At 41.7% G+C, this 18,520-nt stretch overlaps 2 protein-coding genes across 2 annotated transcripts in view; one reads left to right on the top strand and one right to left on the bottom strand.

The window, feature by feature from the left end:
• Positions 1 to 5,635: 5,635 nt before the first annotated feature.
• On the bottom strand, positions 5,636 to 7,890 carry LOC139827675 (uncharacterized). The gene is made up of 3 exons (XM_071807276.1): positions 7,836 to 7,890; positions 7,002 to 7,590; positions 5,636 to 6,654 (listed from the first exon to the last, which is right to left on the bottom strand). Exons 1-3 carry the CDS (start codon positions 7,888 to 7,890, stop codon positions 6,597 to 6,599), a joined length of 702 nt encoding a protein of 233 aa, XP_071663377.1. The 3' UTR covers positions 5,636 to 6,596.
• The window catches only part of LPGAT1 (lysophosphatidylglycerol acyltransferase 1), a 67,304-nt gene continuing 55,973 nt past the window's right edge, over positions 7,190 to 18,520 (top strand). The window contains exons 1-3 of the mRNA XM_065833845.2: positions 7,190 to 7,306; positions 7,621 to 7,786; positions 8,150 to 8,408. Coding sequence (XP_065689917.1) covers positions 8,171 to 8,408 — 238 coding nt within the window. The 5' untranslated portion in view covers positions 7,190 to 7,306; positions 7,621 to 7,786; positions 8,150 to 8,170. The remainder of the gene's footprint in view (positions 7,307 to 7,620; positions 7,787 to 8,149; positions 8,409 to 18,520) is intronic.

The raw sequence follows: 18,520 nt of genomic DNA on the forward strand, positions 1-18,520 counted from the left end.
TCATCCACGCCCTGAGGATTGCTTTTCTTAGCCACAGTTTAAAATGGTCTAACAGCTTTTATTACATTTTATTAAGTTGGAATGCATCAATAGCACTAACGAAAAACAACTGTGGTATTTTAGGAAGAACAATTTCCACCACAGTGGACATGCCAGCCAATGGAGCTTTTGGGCAGCGCTTGACTATGGCATTGGAATTACGGAGTATTTGTCCCTTACAAACATGTTTGTGCTGTGGCACAGACTTAAGGAAACTGGTCTTGGGGGTCTCTAGTAAGAAGTACATAAAAGCATTACTCTCATATCTCTGGATTAAAATTTCTCTTTGATTGATGGCGACTGTTGCTTAAGTGTTTGCTGCTGGATAGTACAAACCAGGATGAAGTGGCCTACCTTGGATTTACTGTGAGGAGGACGGGAAAGGGCCTTCTTGTTGATGCCAGTTACGTAACGTGGCAGTTGTAATGCAGCCTCCTCCCCTCTGCTCCCTCTGATTCACCCTGGGACTGTCCCTGGTTTAGGATGATAAACTTAATGTGAAACTGCAACTAAGATGCGTAAAGGTGTTCTGGAATTCAGCTTCCTCCTACATCTTTCATTCTGGAGAGGGGAAAAAAAAAGAAAAAGCAGGCTACCTTTTAATTCCTAACTAATAGTGTTGTCTAATTTAATTAATGATTACTGATTAACCAATGCCAACAATAGCTTTAACTGAATTTTACCCAAAGAAATGATTAATTGCTGTAAACAACAGACAACAGTACTTTACTACAGTCAGCAGAGACAGCAATAGTGTTTCTCAGGCATGAAACAAGCAGGTAGTGAGATTGCAGAGGATGTGGGTGAGCATGGCTTAAATGTGCATTACAATGTGACTTCTCCTTTTAGATTTCCCAGTGTTGCACTATTTCTTCACTTGGCTTCAGCTTGTGCAAAAACTGCATAACTTGCTTGCAGCATGGACATACTCATCATTACATTCTTTCAGTAACCAAGTTAAACATAGTAACCAAGTTAAACATAGTCTTGAGAAAGCAAAGCTGCATATGACATCATAAGACAAGGAGTTTGTATGCTGTGGTAAATGGCACTACATTGCGGGAGGGAAGATGAGGGGTGGGTTTAATAGACCTTGGTCCTGAACAAATTTCAGTGATGGTATTTATTGTACAATACCTACTTCCTAGAAATGCTCAGTGGACCTTGGATCGGACCTGATTAGTTTGTTCCCAGTTCCTCAGTCAGCTGAAGTGGAATAGATCTTTGCACTTCGCACAGTGCTGTTCGAAGTCACCAGAATTCAGCACATGGACAACTACATTACCCCACAGAGGCAGCTGTCATTGTTACATTGGACTATTTACTTCCTTTTTCAACTAGAAAAACATCACTTTTCAGCAATAAGTATTTATTTTGGTCTCTTGTTGTATTTGCAGTTTGATCTACAAACATTGACTGGATGTCGATAAGAGTTTACCAAAACCCAAGTCAGTCAGGCTGGTAAATGTTGACTGAAAATGAACTTGAATGAGTTTGAAGAAAATAGGGGCTTCATCTGAGGACTGACCTCACAGCATGTGATCTTTATGATCAGGACCATGCAGTGTAGTGCTTAATTTGCCAGTACCAATAGAGAAAAATATTAGAGATTAATTCACTGCAGTCGAGTCCCTGTTTTTACTACTTTTTTTTTTTTTTTTTGTAAATGGCTAATTGCCAAACAGTGTAACAGCTAGAAAATGTTAGGAACCCCATCTGCCTGAAAACAGGTTGGCTTCATCTTTGTACTACACTTCCATACACAAACTTTATGGGCTTACAAAAATTGTGCATAGTGCAAGCTTTCAGTCATCATTGCCTGAAGTAATATGATTCTGTAGATATGACTGAACTAAATCAATGTGTTGTAGATAAAAGATTTCATAACCAAGCTGACACAGAGGTTAAAGATTCAGTAAGAAGTTGGCATGAAGTCTAGAGCTCCTTTCTTTCAACAAAAACCCAAATGAGCCCTGGACAAACTAAAAGCAAAAGTTAACCCTGAGCTCAAACTTACCTTGGTGACAGTGGTGTTAATGGGTGAAAAACACCCATGTAACTGAGATGAGAACCCAGCTTTGTTGTGCTCTATTTAAGCCACCCATTGATTGACACACACAGTATGGCAGAAACCCATTACATACAGTAGAAATGAAAGTGTCGCTCATTGACCGTCTGGCTGCGTTGTGGTATATCCCTTATCCATCTTTAATAAGTGGTCTCTGTCCAAGACTCTGGTTTAATTTTAATGAGAAACTAAACACCTCAAAACATCTGAATTATTCAGCTCACAGTTACAGGTGTTGATATGGAAAAATGTATTATGGTAAGAAATGGTATTGTACTATCAGGAACAACAGCTCTTGTCCTGTTGGGAGATATACCTGTATATACATCTCTCTCTATATAGATATACGGTGACTGTGACATTGAGAGTCACATCAAAATGTGTATTTTGTTGAAACAAAGAGTCACAAATCTGAGACTCAAGGCATTGTCCCTCTATAGTTAATACTAAATTCTTGCTTATCTTATAATCTTAAGAAAATTGTAGCCAGGAAAGGGAACCTCAGGTTAACTTCTGCATGTTTAAAGAGATTGAAATTTTTGGTCATGCTTGTGACATATTTTCTCTGAGGCCCATAGTATTTAACACAAAAGAAAATTTAGGCCCTCATCCAAGATCTTAAAATACTAGAAAAAAATGAGCAAAAATGAGAACCCTGTATGCTAGAACTGTAGGAACTGGCAAGAGCAAGTTGTTTGCAGCTGGCTGGTCTTGAGGAGGGATACTGCATGTGGGATCTGGAGGGGTGGGTGAGGAACAGGAGCTCCTGTCAGCTAAAGCCTTTTTACATAAATACAGGAATGTAACAATGCCACAATTTACTTCAATTTTAACAGTTCCTTCATGTTACCTTAAGTGTCCTTAAAAGAATTAAGATGAAAATGCAACTATAAAAGCATCTTGGACCAAAAGCCTGATAACATTTCCCAGAGAAAAATCAGAAAATAAAAATAGCCTGGTTTTTGCATTTGGTGTATAATGAATGGATGTGAGTCTTCGAAAGAAACATGTTTCTACAAAATTACTGACAGTAGAGCTTTTAAAAACCGTGGCCTGCTGTTGGTTGAGGGAAAGGACCTAAGAACAGCTCGCCACTGCAGATCAAGGGACTTGAACAAACATCTTGCCTCTATTCCTCCTGAGGTACATTTGGGCAGGGATGGAGTGACTGATGGTGTCCTTTACATTTAAGAATTTACTTGGAGAATGGAGATGGTTTTGCCTCTCATACAGAGAATATAATAGAAGCTATTGTTATAGAATTTTTTGGAAGGTTTAATTGTTGGGTTATTTTGTTTGGGTGTGTTTTGGTGTTGTGTGTGTGGTGTTTTTTGGGTTTTGTGTGGTGTTGGCAGGGTTATTTTTGTTTGTTTTGGTTTTTTGTTTGTTTTTGTTTGTTTGTTTTTGTGGTTTTGTTGTTCTTTGTTGCTGTGTGTTTTTTTTTTCTTTTCCTTTTTCCCCCAATTCTTTTCCCTTCTTTCTTTATTGCAGCCTATGGTAAACATAGTTGTTAAATTCTTCTTGATGCTTCTTTAAATGTTTATTTTTACAAATCCAAGGCTAGCTGCTTAATTCACTCAAGATGGCTTCTGGATTTATGCTCCCTTGAGTGTATGCCCTATTTCATGTTATGCAGCTTCGAGCAGTCTGTCCTCTGCACATGCTCCCATCTTTGTAGTTTCTCATGGCAATTTTCTCTACTTTCATCTTTTCTGTCATGCTATTTTTTAATAAAGTTTTATACAATTTCCCAAGAAGCAAGTTGCTCTTTTTGAGAAGTTGGAAACAGTAGTTATTTTCTGCTCTGTAAAATTTCTGAGATTTCTCAGGCTATTTTCTTGTCCCTTCTGTCTGTATGACAGACCTTTGTGATTTTTAATGGCAATTTTGGTTTTAGTGTCATGAGCACGAGTGCATCTTCCTAACCCCTTTTGTCTCCAGCCACACGGCACCTGTGACTTCATTTTGCTACAAGGAAAGCAAGCAGGCAGATATCATTGAAACTGATTGGGACAAATGAGAACTTTTTTCTTTCTTAATCTTCGACCCAGACAGAGGTTCAAAAGCATTTCAAAACTTGCAGTTTCTAAGCTCCAGAAACACACCTTTTAGCTGTTTTGGTGTTTACAGCTTTGAACCTGGATTTCATGATGGTTTTCCATGCCTCTGTGACTTGTGGACTACTTGAACGTGCAACGCATTCCCTCCTCGCAGCTACGCTTGGAGGCAGCGCTAATGCTACGGCAAAGTTGGAATGCAAATACGTGGCACTGAGCGGTTCTGTGGGAGAATGACAGTAGCTAATCACCCAGAGACAAACATTATCTGCTTCAAAAGTCTTTCAAGGAGTTGATGACTAAAACCTGACTTGAATCTTGGAGCCAGATCCAACCTGCATGAATTGAGAATCTTCCAGACTGTGCAGGTCCCATGCAGTAATCTATGTGCTGTTAGGATAACTTTTTCAAGTAACTGATTATATCAGATGTGTTTATTACTGTGTAACATCCCCACCTCAGTAATAACATGTTTTTAGGCAGGAATAAGTCTAACCTCCTTTTTCTTTTTGATCTATAGGGTTTTTTTTTTTTTGGAGGTGAATGGAAGACAACTCCACTATTTAATTATCTGCCCCAGCAATCCTTGACATCACTTAATCACTTAATATTACCCATGCTAGTATCAGTATCTACAGTTAATAAGCACATTAAAATGTATTATTACAATGATCACTAGGGACATCCCTGTCATTATTCCCATGGGGCTGAAAAGACATAGTTACGGGGGGTAATCACTAAAAAAATCTATAAACTTTAGAGAAATTGTTAAAAAGGCCATAAACCGACAGTCACTTTTATTAATCTCTTGCCTTTTTTTGCCTTTATAATAGTAAAATGACAAACATATATAATGAAATTTCATGAAGCTCAGAGATTAATGAGGAACTGCAACAGTTATTGACCAAAGTAAGAAAGAAAAAAATCTACTGCTTAGTTGTTTCCTTCTTTTTGTTTGCAGTAATGGCATATTTTAGATATATACATATATATATATATATATATATGTATGCACACCTGTATGTGTTACTTTATACTAGAAAGGATTCTTCAGAGGCTCAGGCTGGGTGTCATACAGCAGGCTTCTCAAGATGTGTAAGGGGTATTTCATTGTGCACACTTCCTAGGACTTGGGTTGTCCATGGGAAGGCCAGGAAATGAGGAATAGGGGTGGGTCTTTCCTACCAGCTCATTCAGCAAAATGCTAAACCACAGCTTCCGAAGCTGTAAGGCACTCACTCTGACAAAGAATGCTTTGTATGCCTGCTTCCCCACGTGCGATTCCTTTCTGCAATATAAATTGCCTAATTCATTAGTTGTCTAACATAATTTCTGAAATCCCTCATTTTTATGCATCAGATTTAAGAATATCATTCCAAATTGTACAGTGAGAATAAAATCAAGAGGTACCAAATTTTATAAAAATCACATATTATTCCAAGGTGAAAAATTATAATTAATCGAGGCTTCGTTTTGCTGTTGGGATGTAAACATTAAAATGTAATTTTAATAATGGCCTCAAAATTGACTTTCTTTTACCTGAGGATTTTGGAGCAAAATTTTGCTGCAAGTCCAAGTGTATGTCTGGAGTTGTTTGCATGAGATATTGAAAAAAAAAAAAAAAAAAAAAAAAAGATGGTAACACTTCAAAACAGCTCAAACTGATTCCATAATGATTACTAAGTGCAACTGTCAGATTTAACCTAGTAATAAAAATAACATAGAAAAACACTCTGACTTGGAAACACTTACGCAAGATATGTCCATTTTGTCAAGGAAGTCAACAGTTTTGTTTTGGTTTGTTTTGCTCAAATAGAACACGATGGCATTATCTGGTTGTTCGCATTTCTAGATTCTCAAATGAAATTTATCTGCAATAACAACTTTGTTTTCTTCCTGGAATGGAGGTTGGGATTTAATTTTGTTGACTGTACAGTCATCTCAGAAGACTCATTGTCTAGGAAACAGTGGACTAGCTTTACACATGGTGTGGTTTGTGTGCGAAAGTGATATGTTTTGCTGTCTAAGTATTACAATTTGAAAACAGACCACTTTTTTTTCCAGCACAGAAGACCTTTTAGCATGTCTCCTTCTTTAACTGTTGTTGTTCTTTAGCTGCTTCTATTCCTTAAGAACTCAAACCAAGTCAAAATCACTTGCGTGATCCATTCTGCTCAGTGTAGATGCTATAGAGGTTGAACTAAGCTGCAGAAGCTGGCCCTGGTGAGTCCGGGGAGGGCTGGCAGTGCTCTTCCAAGGCCTGGACAGGAGTTACATAGACAACAGGAGCAGGTTTGTGTCTGACAGGCGGAGTGAGAGGCAACAGTGCTGTGTAGCTGCAGGGGATGTCAGAGTCACCCAGAATGCTGCAATTCCTCACCCTGGAGAGGTTTTGTGGGGGTGCAGGTTGTTTGGAGGGGGCTGTGGAGTCACTACTGTAGATAGCTCATCTCTGCAGAGGTTCTCTGTAAGTAGAAACGGTGTTTCTGGCTGTAGGAGAGGGATGAGAGAGACGGAAAAAGCTGGTGAAGTTGAAATACAAAAAGCACGTGAAAGGGACTTGTGGCTACAGAGATGAAAAAAAATGTGGTGTTGTTATCTGGGCCAGATGACTGTTTCTAGTGGTGCCGAGGGGGCCTGTGATGGAGTCCCCCCTTTCCCCAACTTCAACCAAAACCGCTGCGAAGGGGGATTAGAGCGGTAGGTGGTAAAAGCGAGGCGGGGGGGCGGGCCGTGCTGCTCCTCGGCCGTCGCGGCCTCTGGGGCGCGAGCAGAAGCCTCGGGGCGCCGCCGTAGGGGCAGCCCCTGCTTCACCCTCCCCAGCGGAACGACCTTACCCTGCGGGCCGCTTTCGGGAGGCGCTCCCGAGAGCCGGGGGAGCTGCCGGAGCCGCCAGCCGGGCGGTGGGGCCCACTCTGCTGAGCGCTGCCGGGCGTGTGTGAGGGGGCGGGGGGCGCAGCCGCCCGCGCTCTCCGGCGGGGGGCGGCGCTCGCTGCAGCGCCAGCCCCGCTTCTGGGCTGCGAGCGGGCGGGCAGGCGGTCACGGCGGACACGCAGCCGACGGGGGCGGGGGGCGCGGCCTCAGCGGCCGGCATGAACCCCCGGCGGCCCGCGCTGTTCGCCGCGGGGACGGAGGCGCTGAGGTACAGACCCCCACCCCCAACAGGTGCAGGGTCCTCCCGCGGCGCTCGCCTGTCCCTGTGGGGCCGGGGCTCGCCGCGGTCCCGCCTGCGGAGCGCCGAGCCGAGCGGGTAGAGGGGAAGGGTGAGGGTGAGGGAAGGGTGAGGGTGAGGGAAGGGAGGAGCGAAGCAGGGGTGCCAGGCCCGGTCCAGCTTGGCCACCGGCGCGGGAGAACCGTGGTGAACCCGTGGCCTGCGCCTGCCCGCCCGGCCCGGCGCTCCCGCCTCCCCGCCCGCCAGCCCCCGCGCTCACGCCGCCCGCCCCCCTCTCTCCGCAGGGAGCCGCAGGGCGAGTAGCGCTGCCGCGGCCGGGCCAGCCACCTCCGGGTCCATGCACCGCTGGCAGCCGCTGCCGCCAGCCGGGACTGCTGCTGCCGCCGCTGCCGGGCCCAGCTCCCCCAGCCCCGCCGCAGCTTCCGTCGCCGCTCCGCCGCCCTGCCGGAGGTGAGTCCCGCGGCCGGGCCCGCCGCCGGCCGCTCTCCTCAACGCCGACCGCGGGTGTCGGGTTCTGTCAGCCGCTCCGAGGCGGCGGGAGAGACCACCGGCATCCGCCTCAGCGCCCGCGACCTTTTTAGGGGGAAGATGAAGGCCGGCTGGGACGCGTCTGTGCCCTCTCATGGGAGCTGCGGGCAGGGAGCCTGGGGAGGGGAGGCGGCTCCGTTCAGGCCGCTTCCTTCGTGCCCCCTGGAGCGGGGTTCGTTTCCTTCCCCGGTGACCAACGGCGGGGGCAGGGGTGGGCGGGCACCGTCACCGCGCCCCGTCCCGCCCGGGGAGCGCTACCTGTGCCTTGTGCTTCTCTCCCCGCAGGACCGTCCCGCTGTGAAGAGAATGGCCATGACCCTGGAGCAGGCCCAGCAGGTGGGCTACACCTGTCTGAAAGCACTCCTCAGGTTCGCTTTTATGGTGGCCAATAACCTGGTTGCTATTCCGTCCTACGTCTTGTATTTAATTATGCTGCAGCCTCTCCGAATGCTGGACAGTAAAAGCTTCTGGTATATCGAAGGAGTATTATTTAAATGGCTTTTGGCTATGGTGGCTTCCTGGGGCTGGTGGGCAGGATATACAGGTAAGAATATCTTATTAATTTAAAATGTACAAATGCTAAGATGTAAATAAGTGTTAAAACACATCTGTGTTAGTATGGGAACATGTAGGGGAATAAGTAAATATAGTGGATATTTTGGATGTTTTTCTTTTGGGTTTTGTATACAAATGCTTTGTAGTTCTGGATTGAGGTGCTGAATATACTGTGCTGAATTTTTTGAAATTGTAGGTACAAACCTATTATGTGTGAAGTAAAATTTTCTCAAGCAGCATTTTGTCATAGTTTGATCAGAAGTATTACTTTTCTGTAGTATCCTAATCACTTTGTCTGGGTGTTAGATGAAAAAGATACATCTCCTCAAAACAGAGCTGATTTGCACTGTGTATGTAGGTGATAGCACCAAAATTTTTTTATTAAGTTTACGCCTCTCTAAATGATCTCCACTTGAAACTATCGGGACACAAGGCTAGGAAGTTTGACATGAAGCTCTTGTCAGAAGAGTAGAGCTTCTGTTCCGTGCCACAGTGTCTGCCTTTTCTGCTGCTTCAGAATAGAGGGAACCTCTTTCACACAAATAGTGATAACACAATGTTTCTCGACTGTATGGCTCTTCATTACTGTTAGCAGAGCTAATTACAGAATCTGTAGGGTTTTACCCATCAGTGTGCTTGTTTTGCAGTTATTATTGAACTTATTTTTGCTTGCTAGTGTTCATGGGCTCATCAAGGTGATGGACTGCACTGAATTATAAAGGAAGGCTGTGGTCTTGTCCTCAAATGCACTGATTTTCATCCTGGCTACTGCACTGTGTGCAAGAAAACAGCCATCAATTCTTTGTATGTGCTTAGACCTTGAAAAGGGGAGGGAATGAATCTACTGAGTGCAAAATACGAACAGCCCTTCTAAAATTCTTTCCCTCTCTTCTGCCCAGGCTGCACCTGCAGGTCTTGTCCACATAAAGATAAAAAGGAATCGCAGCACACAGCTCTGGAGTCTGCACAGACTCCAAATTAGTCAGAAAGTCAGTGATGACCCAGATGGAGTGCTCTTTTTGTTAGGCTACAAGAGCAGAAGCCACTGTAATAATGTCCGTTTTGGTACCCTGTCGTGTGCCTTTCTGAGATGCACAAAGTTTCTCTGGATCCTCTAGGTGAGCTTCCAGTTCATCTTAAGGGGATGGTGGCAGCAGCAAGCTAGATTCTGGTCTGTTGGGCTAGAACTGTCGCAGCGTTGTGCTGCTTCAAAGTTGCCTTGCCTGCTACAGCTCAAGCTTTTCCAGATGCGCTGTTTTAAAAATCTTTGTTTATATTTGCTCATTAAAAGAAGTCCACATAGTATTGGCAGTGGCAGGTATATTTTTTGAAGTCTGCTTTATGCCCTAAAGCACAAAGGCCTCCCAGAAGGGAGGATTGACTTCCAACGTGTCATGTGTATTATTAATTGGCAATTGCGAAGTTTATGGGCATAATGGTAATATTAAAGTCATATAGCATGTGATGCCGGGGATTCGTTGTGTATATTGAACATGCTAGTTAAAATTAAACCATTGTCACATGAGGATATGGTTGTCAATTTTTTTGGAAAGCAGTTTCCTTGGGATAGCTCTACTGCTGACTGCAGAACTGTGTGGTTTCTTTTGCCTGTTGCTTGGAAAGTGGTCTTAGCATGACCTGCATATCCTACAGTCTTCCTGAAGCATCTGCTGATTGGTGTTGCTGATGTATCTTGACAATTTGAAAACTTTTGTTTTACAATTTTGAAATGTCTGAGTATGTTTTTCTGAAATATAATTTACAAGTAGCTACATGGAAGTGTTTTCTAGTATGGTGTATGGGTAAGGGGGCCCTTTTCACTTTTCACTATGAAGCATGGCTTTTTTTGGGGGGAGTATTTTAAGCAGACGCTTTTACAAAGTCGGAGCTTAAATATATTCTGATATGAAGGCATTAACATGTCTATACTGAAAGCTACAAAATAGGAAGGACAGCTTATTTTTTGTCCTTTCTTTCTTAACCCTCATAAGCACTCACCACCACATTCAGGACAAACCTGGAAAGTGTATCTTTCTGGCTTTAATATGCTCGGGCAGAATAATTTATGTGTCTGTTTCCAGACTGATAGATTTATAAAAGACTGTCGCTAGGTCCCCTCTTCTTTTAGAGTACATCATAACTAATTCAGGACTGGAATACTACTTTATTATAGTTGGTGTCTAAGACCTGCAGTGGTGCATCTGAAAGAGCCATTGCAGAACAATTCTTCTGTTTGCAATTCCAAAAACTAAGTCAGAGATAGGCTTCAATATGTTCCATCTTTGCAAAAGTAAATACAAGAAAATAGGTATGTATGAGTTCTTTGAGAAGATTAAGGATTTTTCTTTTGAATAGCAGAGCAGTTGGTGAGTTGGTTTGTTTTTCTTCTTGATTGAGAGGGTAACCAGCTAAACAAGTTTACTTGCCTTTTAATTGGATGTAGCGTTCTGCAGTTGTGTTGAAGGTGTGTTTCAGTTTTAAAATGTATTTACTTTTTCCCCTTCCCAGCTTGGATCATCTGTTGAGCAAGAAGTGACATAAACGATGTGTAATTAGGGACTTAAACTCAGCCTGCAAAGTAGATTCAGGGCAGACATTTTTTTCCTGTGTAAGTTTGTATGTAATGTGTATGAGAGAACTCAACACCAAATGAAGAAATAAGGTGAGTGCTAGGTTTTCTTTCTGGGCTTTGCTGCTGTTGTGTAATTGTTGGCATATTTTATTGAATAAAGCTGGAAGAGCTGAGGAGAACTTATGAACTAGGTCTGCCCTTCTCCCCACCCACGCGTAAACCTGTGTTTTAGTGCTAGGATCCTAGAGGATTTGTCACAGAAAGTACATGATCAGTGTCTATATCAGCAGCTTTAATCTATGCTTTTTGATAAACGTAGGTGTTTCTGTTCGCAGATCCACTTGGTGTTATGTAAAGACAAGTATATAACTGGACAAGCAAAATAAAGGAAGGAACAGAAAGAGAAATTGTAAAGGTCACTCCCCCTAATCCTTTTATTCTTAAGATGCAAGTATGAGAGAGAAGTTGGGTATAATTGGTTGCCTTTGATTTTTTGAAGGGCAGAGTATGATAAATATCTGTGGTGTTCTCTTGAACTTCATAGCGTTTCTTATGAAAAGGGAAACCGAGTGTCTTATGAAGAACATTCAGGTAGTCTCGCAATGTTATTTTATTTTATATTCTTTTAGAAAGGCCGCCTTCTAATTCTTCTTAGCCTTTTTCTTTTTTTTAAGGCTTATTGTATAAACATATTGCTGTCCTTGTAGGAGCTGTTCACTTAGGACGCTCAGAATCTGCGTATTAGTGTGATTTGAAAGGCACCTTCACCTAACACTTCTAAATATTTTCCTGCATTTGTTGGAAGATGTGTTCTAAAAAAAGCAAACTCGAGAGTGCTTGATCCTTTGTTGGCAAGTACATTTTTCTCTGTGTAATATAATTCGTGATTTAATATAAAAGTAAACCAAAAACCACTAAGAAGTGCAGTAGATGTAATGGGAGGGAGATGGAACGTATCTGTGGTGGTGAATTTCTGATTACCTCCTGCTCTCCTATAATACTGGTTTAAAGCAACCATCTTCTAGATTTCGACTTCTTTGGGCAAGTAACTATTTCAGACTAAAGTTTAATATTCCTTTATATAATCAGGTTGCGGGAGAAAAGCTTGTGTTTCTAAAATGTGCTCAGACAAACCATTTTGTTGTCTCCTGCTGTTTGAATGCAGAGGTTAGCGTTAGCCCGTGATAGTGTCGTTGCGGTTTTGGAATTACAAGTCTCTCTGACAGCAGAGTAATCAGTTAGCAGTGCAGTCGCAATAAGTGACGGTGCTGGTCTTGTGCTTTGCTCTGCTCGACAGAGCCGGGTGCTGTGGGGAGCAGTGATTTGTACCCAATCTGTACTTCTGGCTGGGGCAGGGGGGCAGCTGGTGGAGGATGAGTGTCCTCTGCCTGCAGGAACCCTCAGTGCTCTTCTGCCTCTCAGAGCACCAGGGCAGAGAAGTGTTGCATGTGGTCACTGAGGTTGTGTGCATCTTGGGAGGGGGTTTCCTTGAGAGTTCTGCTTGGAGTGTTTTATCCTTCAGCAATGAAAAGAACAATTTGACAAAACCTTCTGTTTCAGGCTCTTGCCAATATGCACAATCTTGCAATGATGTTGGATGGGTTGGTGGGCTGATGAAAGGGAGAGTAATACACCTCTGTTACCACACATGGAAAAGTCTTAGTGCTGTGAGTATGCTTGCTGCTATAATGATGTACTGGTTAATAAAAAGCAAACTAATCCTATGGTATTGTTGGTTACTTTTCTGTGTCAGTTGGGAAGGTGACATTTAAATAGTGTCTGTAAGAATATTCTGGTTTTGTCAAATGAGGAGAATTTCTCTTTCTTCCTTCTTTTTTAATCAGCCAAGAAGAGTAAAATTGAGATTTGGAGTTTTAGTTGTGTCCTCCCTCCTCTTCCCTCAAGTGATTTAAAATTTATTGGCTGATTTGTACGTATGTTAAAGTAGAGACCACTCTATATTTTTTTCAGCAGTTATAAACTATTTTTTTGCCCGTCTAATTCAAAATCTTCTTTGCTTCCATTTTACCACTCAACAACCTCAACTCCTTTAATCTTCTTAGAACGTGAATATTTTTGTCTTCCAGAACTCTAAAAGATAGAGGTGGAGTTGCTGTGACAACACTTGCTCAGTGCAGACAGTGTGCGCTGTCTGCACTGCTTCTCATGACGAGTCGGCCCCTCTCCTCGGGCAGGAAGTACAGCAGATGAGATAAAGTAAATTTTTTACCCCAAATAAGGCAGGAGGTGTTACTTCAGGAGACCTACTGTGCATCTAACCCTGCCATTGTTTTCTACCCTCCTCTCTTCTTGCAGTATGATTTTAACTGGCAATATTTTGGTTTTGGAGACTGCTCACCGCTGAGGACTGAACAGGGAGAGTTGTGGGGGACGAGGTCATGATTTTGAGGTCAGACAGTGTATGAAATGGAGAAGCAAAATTGTTCTTGCTTTATGTTTTATTTGAATGTGTGAAAATACCTTATGTGACTCGGTAGATTAGGATAGCAGCGTACCCCACGGAACCTTTTCGTTTACACTATGCCTCTGTGTTGAGTTTCCAGATAATCCCTGATTTAAATGCTGATTTCTCTGATGCATATGATTTATGTGTAGGTTATGTTGAGATCAAACTGGGATCTTTGGATTTATTTTGCTGTTTGTAAGAGGAAGTTTGTGTGTAATTTGTGAACTGTCTTGATAAGAAAAGGTGAATGAACTGGGGACATTGGAGCTGTTTCTACCATGGCCTCAGAGCCAAGGTTCAATGTGCCTTTGCATAAGAGGAGGTAAGGAGTCAGTGAGCTTACTGTCAACTTTGTGCAGGTGATGTGTCTGTTTGTAAAGAGTGCTGTACAGTGACCTTTGTCCTATTGTAATAATAACATGTAAAATCACACCAGGAAATTCCCATCTCTTATTTTTGGAAAATTATTTATAGGCTTTACCATACTTCTTTGTAGTTCACGTAGTGTCAGCAACATGTCAAAAGCATCAAAGCTTGTCTTTTGTTTTCCTATTGTATCATTTAACTGTGAAGGATCATTCCAGAAGATTAGGTACTCAAATGCTCTCTGAATTATATTTTTTGAAAGCTGCTGCCTTCTGGAAGAAAACTTTGAGTAAAAGCACACATTGTTGGAGCTTTTTTGGTAGTGATTTTTTTGTTGTTGTTTGTTGCTATTTACATACGTTGTTTTTTATTTCCTGCTCCCAGAGTAGGTTAGACTCTGCTCTTATTTCACCTACTCTGAATAATACAAAAACAGTTGCAAGCGCACCAAATCAGTCATGTCTGCCTAAGGATAGTAAAGATGAAATTATTGAGGAATACCTATACAGAAAGGTGTGATTATTAATATTTATTTTAAGCCCAGGAATGGCTGTGGGATGCTTCTGAATTAACTTACATGCAAACAGTCAAATGAAGACAAAGTTTTGGGAACTCTGGGTTCTTTTCCTGGTTATGGCTGAGTTTGCTATTTTTAGAGGGTGTTTTTATCCCTCCTAGGTCTTCTGGGCCTTTGTTTTCAGTGTATCTATTCACACTGGTCATCTTACTTCTCCCTTCATTGCTGGTTGAGTACCTGAAAGGATGTGACTAAGAATACCTGAAAGATGTGTCTGTGTTCACTGTACCTTTTCTTATTCTTTTTTCTTGATGGTAGGCTATTAGGAACAGTCTGAAATAACTGCAGGAAGGCTTTTATCTAGCTCCGATTTGGAGAAGCAAAATCTTAGGGAGCTAAATTATTTGTCCGCAAATTCTTTGCAGAGTGTATGAAGGACGAATCTTTTTTCTGCTTCAACAGTGTGATCATGTCTGTATTGGAATGTGTCAGAGATGGTGCCTTTGTGTCAGAGATGCAATTTCTCATTCTCATTTTGTATAACTGTTCCAAAGCATAGAAATTTTAGAGCTTTTCAAGAAAACGGGAGAAAAAATTGGATGTTTAATGTGGACAAAACCTATTTTCTCTGTCATTTTGTTCTGAGCAATTACTTTTTTAGAATGAATCTGGAAACAAATGAACAGAATATATTCCTTTCCCTTTCTCTGTCAAGTGTGTGTGAGGAATGAAGAAGTCTTGCCAAAGGTTAGTTTGGCAAGGTTTTAAGTTGCTGAAAACAAGATCTTAAAAATGGTAGAGTTGTGCAACCTTAATTAGGCAGGGCAGTTAGTAAATCCTTTATGGAATATAAGCTTAGTGGTGTAACTTTCTAGTGTTAACTGAGCCAAAATACAGCTCCAAGATATGTAATCTGCTTGCTTTTATTAGAGTGGAATATAAACTCTAATGCTTAAGATGACATGTTAAACGCGGGATTGCGTAGGCATGTAGTTGTGCTGCTGTTGCAGTCACCACAGCCGAGATTATAGTCTGGCTATTTGTATATGCAGTTACTGAAATAAATAAGGCTCATGTGTTTGCATTCCTGAAAACGTTCCGTGACATCAGTGAGGTATTCTGCATATGAGACTGTATTTTTTTGTATTTTTCTTTTTTCTTTTTCTCCACAAGCATTTCAGGCAGGGAATGCCGCTGAAGAAAACCAGTCCCAGCCTTCCAGACTCATCCTAGCACCGCTGCTTTAGTTCTGTTGGCCAGATATTTCAATGATTGTGTGATCAATCACAATCACGACTGTGATCCATACTAAAACTACCCACCCACTTTTTTTGCTGGGTGACTTACAAAACACACCGAGTCCCTAACGCATTTCATTTTTCCTGTGTGGTGAAAGATGAAGATGGGAACAAGGAAGGAACTGCATCTTTTGGTTGGAAGTACCAGCTTTAAAGTATTTGTTGAACTACTGCTTATGACCCTAATTCAAGAGAACAGCCCTGTGCAGGATAGGGTTCTACTATGTGAATAAAATGACAGTGAAGTTAAGTGAACTTCGTCACCTTTTCTTACTGATTTGTTAACTGGTTAGTGTTGTTTAGACTGGAAAAGTGCCTTCTGCAAAGTTCCTTTGGAGAAGAAACCTAAGTGTAGGGCGAGAACAAAGGGTTATCATAAACTGAAAACTGGTTGATAAAAGAAGAAAAAGACCAGTGTTCATTTTGATGAAAGCTTAGCAGTGGGGTTGCTCTGAAGTTTTGTGTGCGTACTGTCTGAATTTATCAGCTACGGAGACAATTTCAAGGAACTTCAGAAGTACTTGAGCGGTATGAATAGCCAACAAAGTGCAGAAGTTGTTCAGCATTGAACAGTCCAAAGTAATAAACATTTACGTAAAGTAGCAGTTTAGGAAATAGATTAGTATCAGGGTGGAGAGCTTAGGGAAAGTTTTGGCTCAGTGCACAACTACACCTTCTGTTCTAAAATACATAAAGAACAGGATGGAGTATAATACTAAAAATATCAGTGGTTTGACTTCACACTTTGCTGGTTTTGTCTCAGTTGTTTTAAAGCTATTGAAGAATCCAGAAGGGCTCTAAGAGTGTCAGCAACTTCATTAGTGCAAGCTGAAATCAAATCAGAACAATTTCAGTCCCAACTGAACTTGCATGGGAACTGAATTGGACCACTCAGTGGTTCTGTTTCCTGGACAGAATAGAGCAGAAGAGATGCAATGTCCCCCTGCCTCTGTGTAAAGAAAATGGGGGATGGGGACTTTTAGTGTCAATGAAAGGTAGAAAATTGAAGTCTTCAAGACGTAGTAAGACAGGGGGTTTGTTTGATTGTTGTTTTTTTTCTTAAATATTTTCATTATGTCTTTACACAAATATTTACAGGCTAGTTCCAATGGTGTTATTTCTTTTGAGTCATATAATCTGAAAACTTCTTGTTTAAGTAGTCTAATGGTTTAAACTAGCTTAGAGATTCACCTCTGTTTTGTAATTTAAGTAAAGGGGGAGAGGAAAGATTAATAGCTTTATTACTGCATCTCACTTATGTAGAACTAAAAATAGAAATGGTGTTCTAAGAGCAAGGGCCAGTGCTGCTGCTGTTTGGGAGAACGTAGGTTCTGGAAAGTTGAATCATTAGCACAACATCATAAGTGCTTGTGGATGTGGGGGTTTTTTTTGGTGGCAAAAAGGAGGATTTTGTCTGAGATTTTTTTAAAAATTTTGTTTCATTTTTTTTTCTAGTATCCTAAAGTTAGAAGAATGTGCAGTTTCTGTGAAAGTCCACAGTGTCTGTGTTTGCTTGCCAAGAACTGGGGAGAAAATATTAAGAGTACCTTTTTTTGGTTAATTTAAACATCAGTTATGTTTCAGTGTGGTGGGCTCTTGAACACCAATTTAATGTAATTTGATGACTTAAATGTGACAGTGTGTTAAGCATCGTTTCCTGATGGAATTAAGATACTCATTTAACATCTATTCTTTCTCTCACCCCTCCCACACTTCTGATTTGCGTCCTTGCAAATTTGTCTGCGATTGACCAGATGGTTCAAATTTCCGACATAATGCTGTTCTCATGAGGTTTGTGAAAACTGGCAGCTGAGCGGAGGAGAGACCCAAGTTAGTGCCTCAGCTGAGGGTAGTGCAGGCAGATTTAGGCATTGTATGTCTTGTTTGACGTCTGCTGCACCTCCAACCAGTTTTGGGTTTGCCACAGTGCTGGCATATCTTGTCCAGCCTGTTGAGGAAAAGAAGGTTAGACAACAAGAAGTTTTAGGGAAACCAGGCTTTGTTATTTCTGCTGCTTCTAGAGTAACATGTTCATCTGGCAGTGGCAGATGGTGTGTGAAGCAGCGTCCTTTCTTTTAGATGATGTTTAGTCCACCTTGCTGATCATAGCCTTTTAGATCCAACAGACATATGCAGACAACTGTTTAGCCTTAATATAAGGAAAAAGGATAAGATGGTAAAAGAATTTAAAGTATTGTATTTTTGTAATATGACTTTCTACCATGTATATAAACCAGGAATTGGCATAGCCTCCTGAAAGGAGGACTGGAAGGTCATCAACCTGACTGAAACTCTCAGGAAAGGCCAGTGATGCTCAGATTACTGTAGGCAGGGCAGAGCCAAGGAGAAAGTAAGTCATGAATCTGACCCATGGACATGTAGAAACATGAGGTTGGAGGTGTATTTGAGTGTATTTGGGGAGACTTGCGAGAGAGCGGTGGTGTGGGTGGTAAGCAGCATGAGAGTCTGTCAAGAAGGGTTCTGTAGCACTCTGCAGCACGTGTGAAGACATTATGTTAGAAAGGTGGCCTCTTGAGGTTTGTACCTGAACCTGGTCTATTTTGATATGCATAAATATATATAGATGGCCTGGCAAAACTCCAAGTCCAGTAACTGCCAGTTTCCTTTCCAAATATATTCTTCCTTCAGATCGATTTTCATTTCCTGTGCTTGTCTCTGGCATAGAATTCAGTTGTTGTTCCTCTTAGCAACAGCTTTACTTGGAAATAAATATAATTGTAGCCTGTGTATACACTAATATAGCATGAAAGATCTATAAAGTTCAGTTTACATTTGTTAAAATGCTTTCAGATGCATGTACAGTTAATATAGATGTCTGTTGAGCCTCTTACATGTAGTGGATTACATGAAAACAAACAGA

The sequence above is a fragment of the Patagioenas fasciata genome, chromosome 3 (assembly GCF_037038585.1).
Source record: "Patagioenas fasciata isolate bPatFas1 chromosome 3, bPatFas1.hap1, whole genome shotgun sequence".
Classification (NCBI taxonomy): Eukaryota; Metazoa; Chordata; class Aves; order Columbiformes; family Columbidae; genus Patagioenas; species Patagioenas fasciata.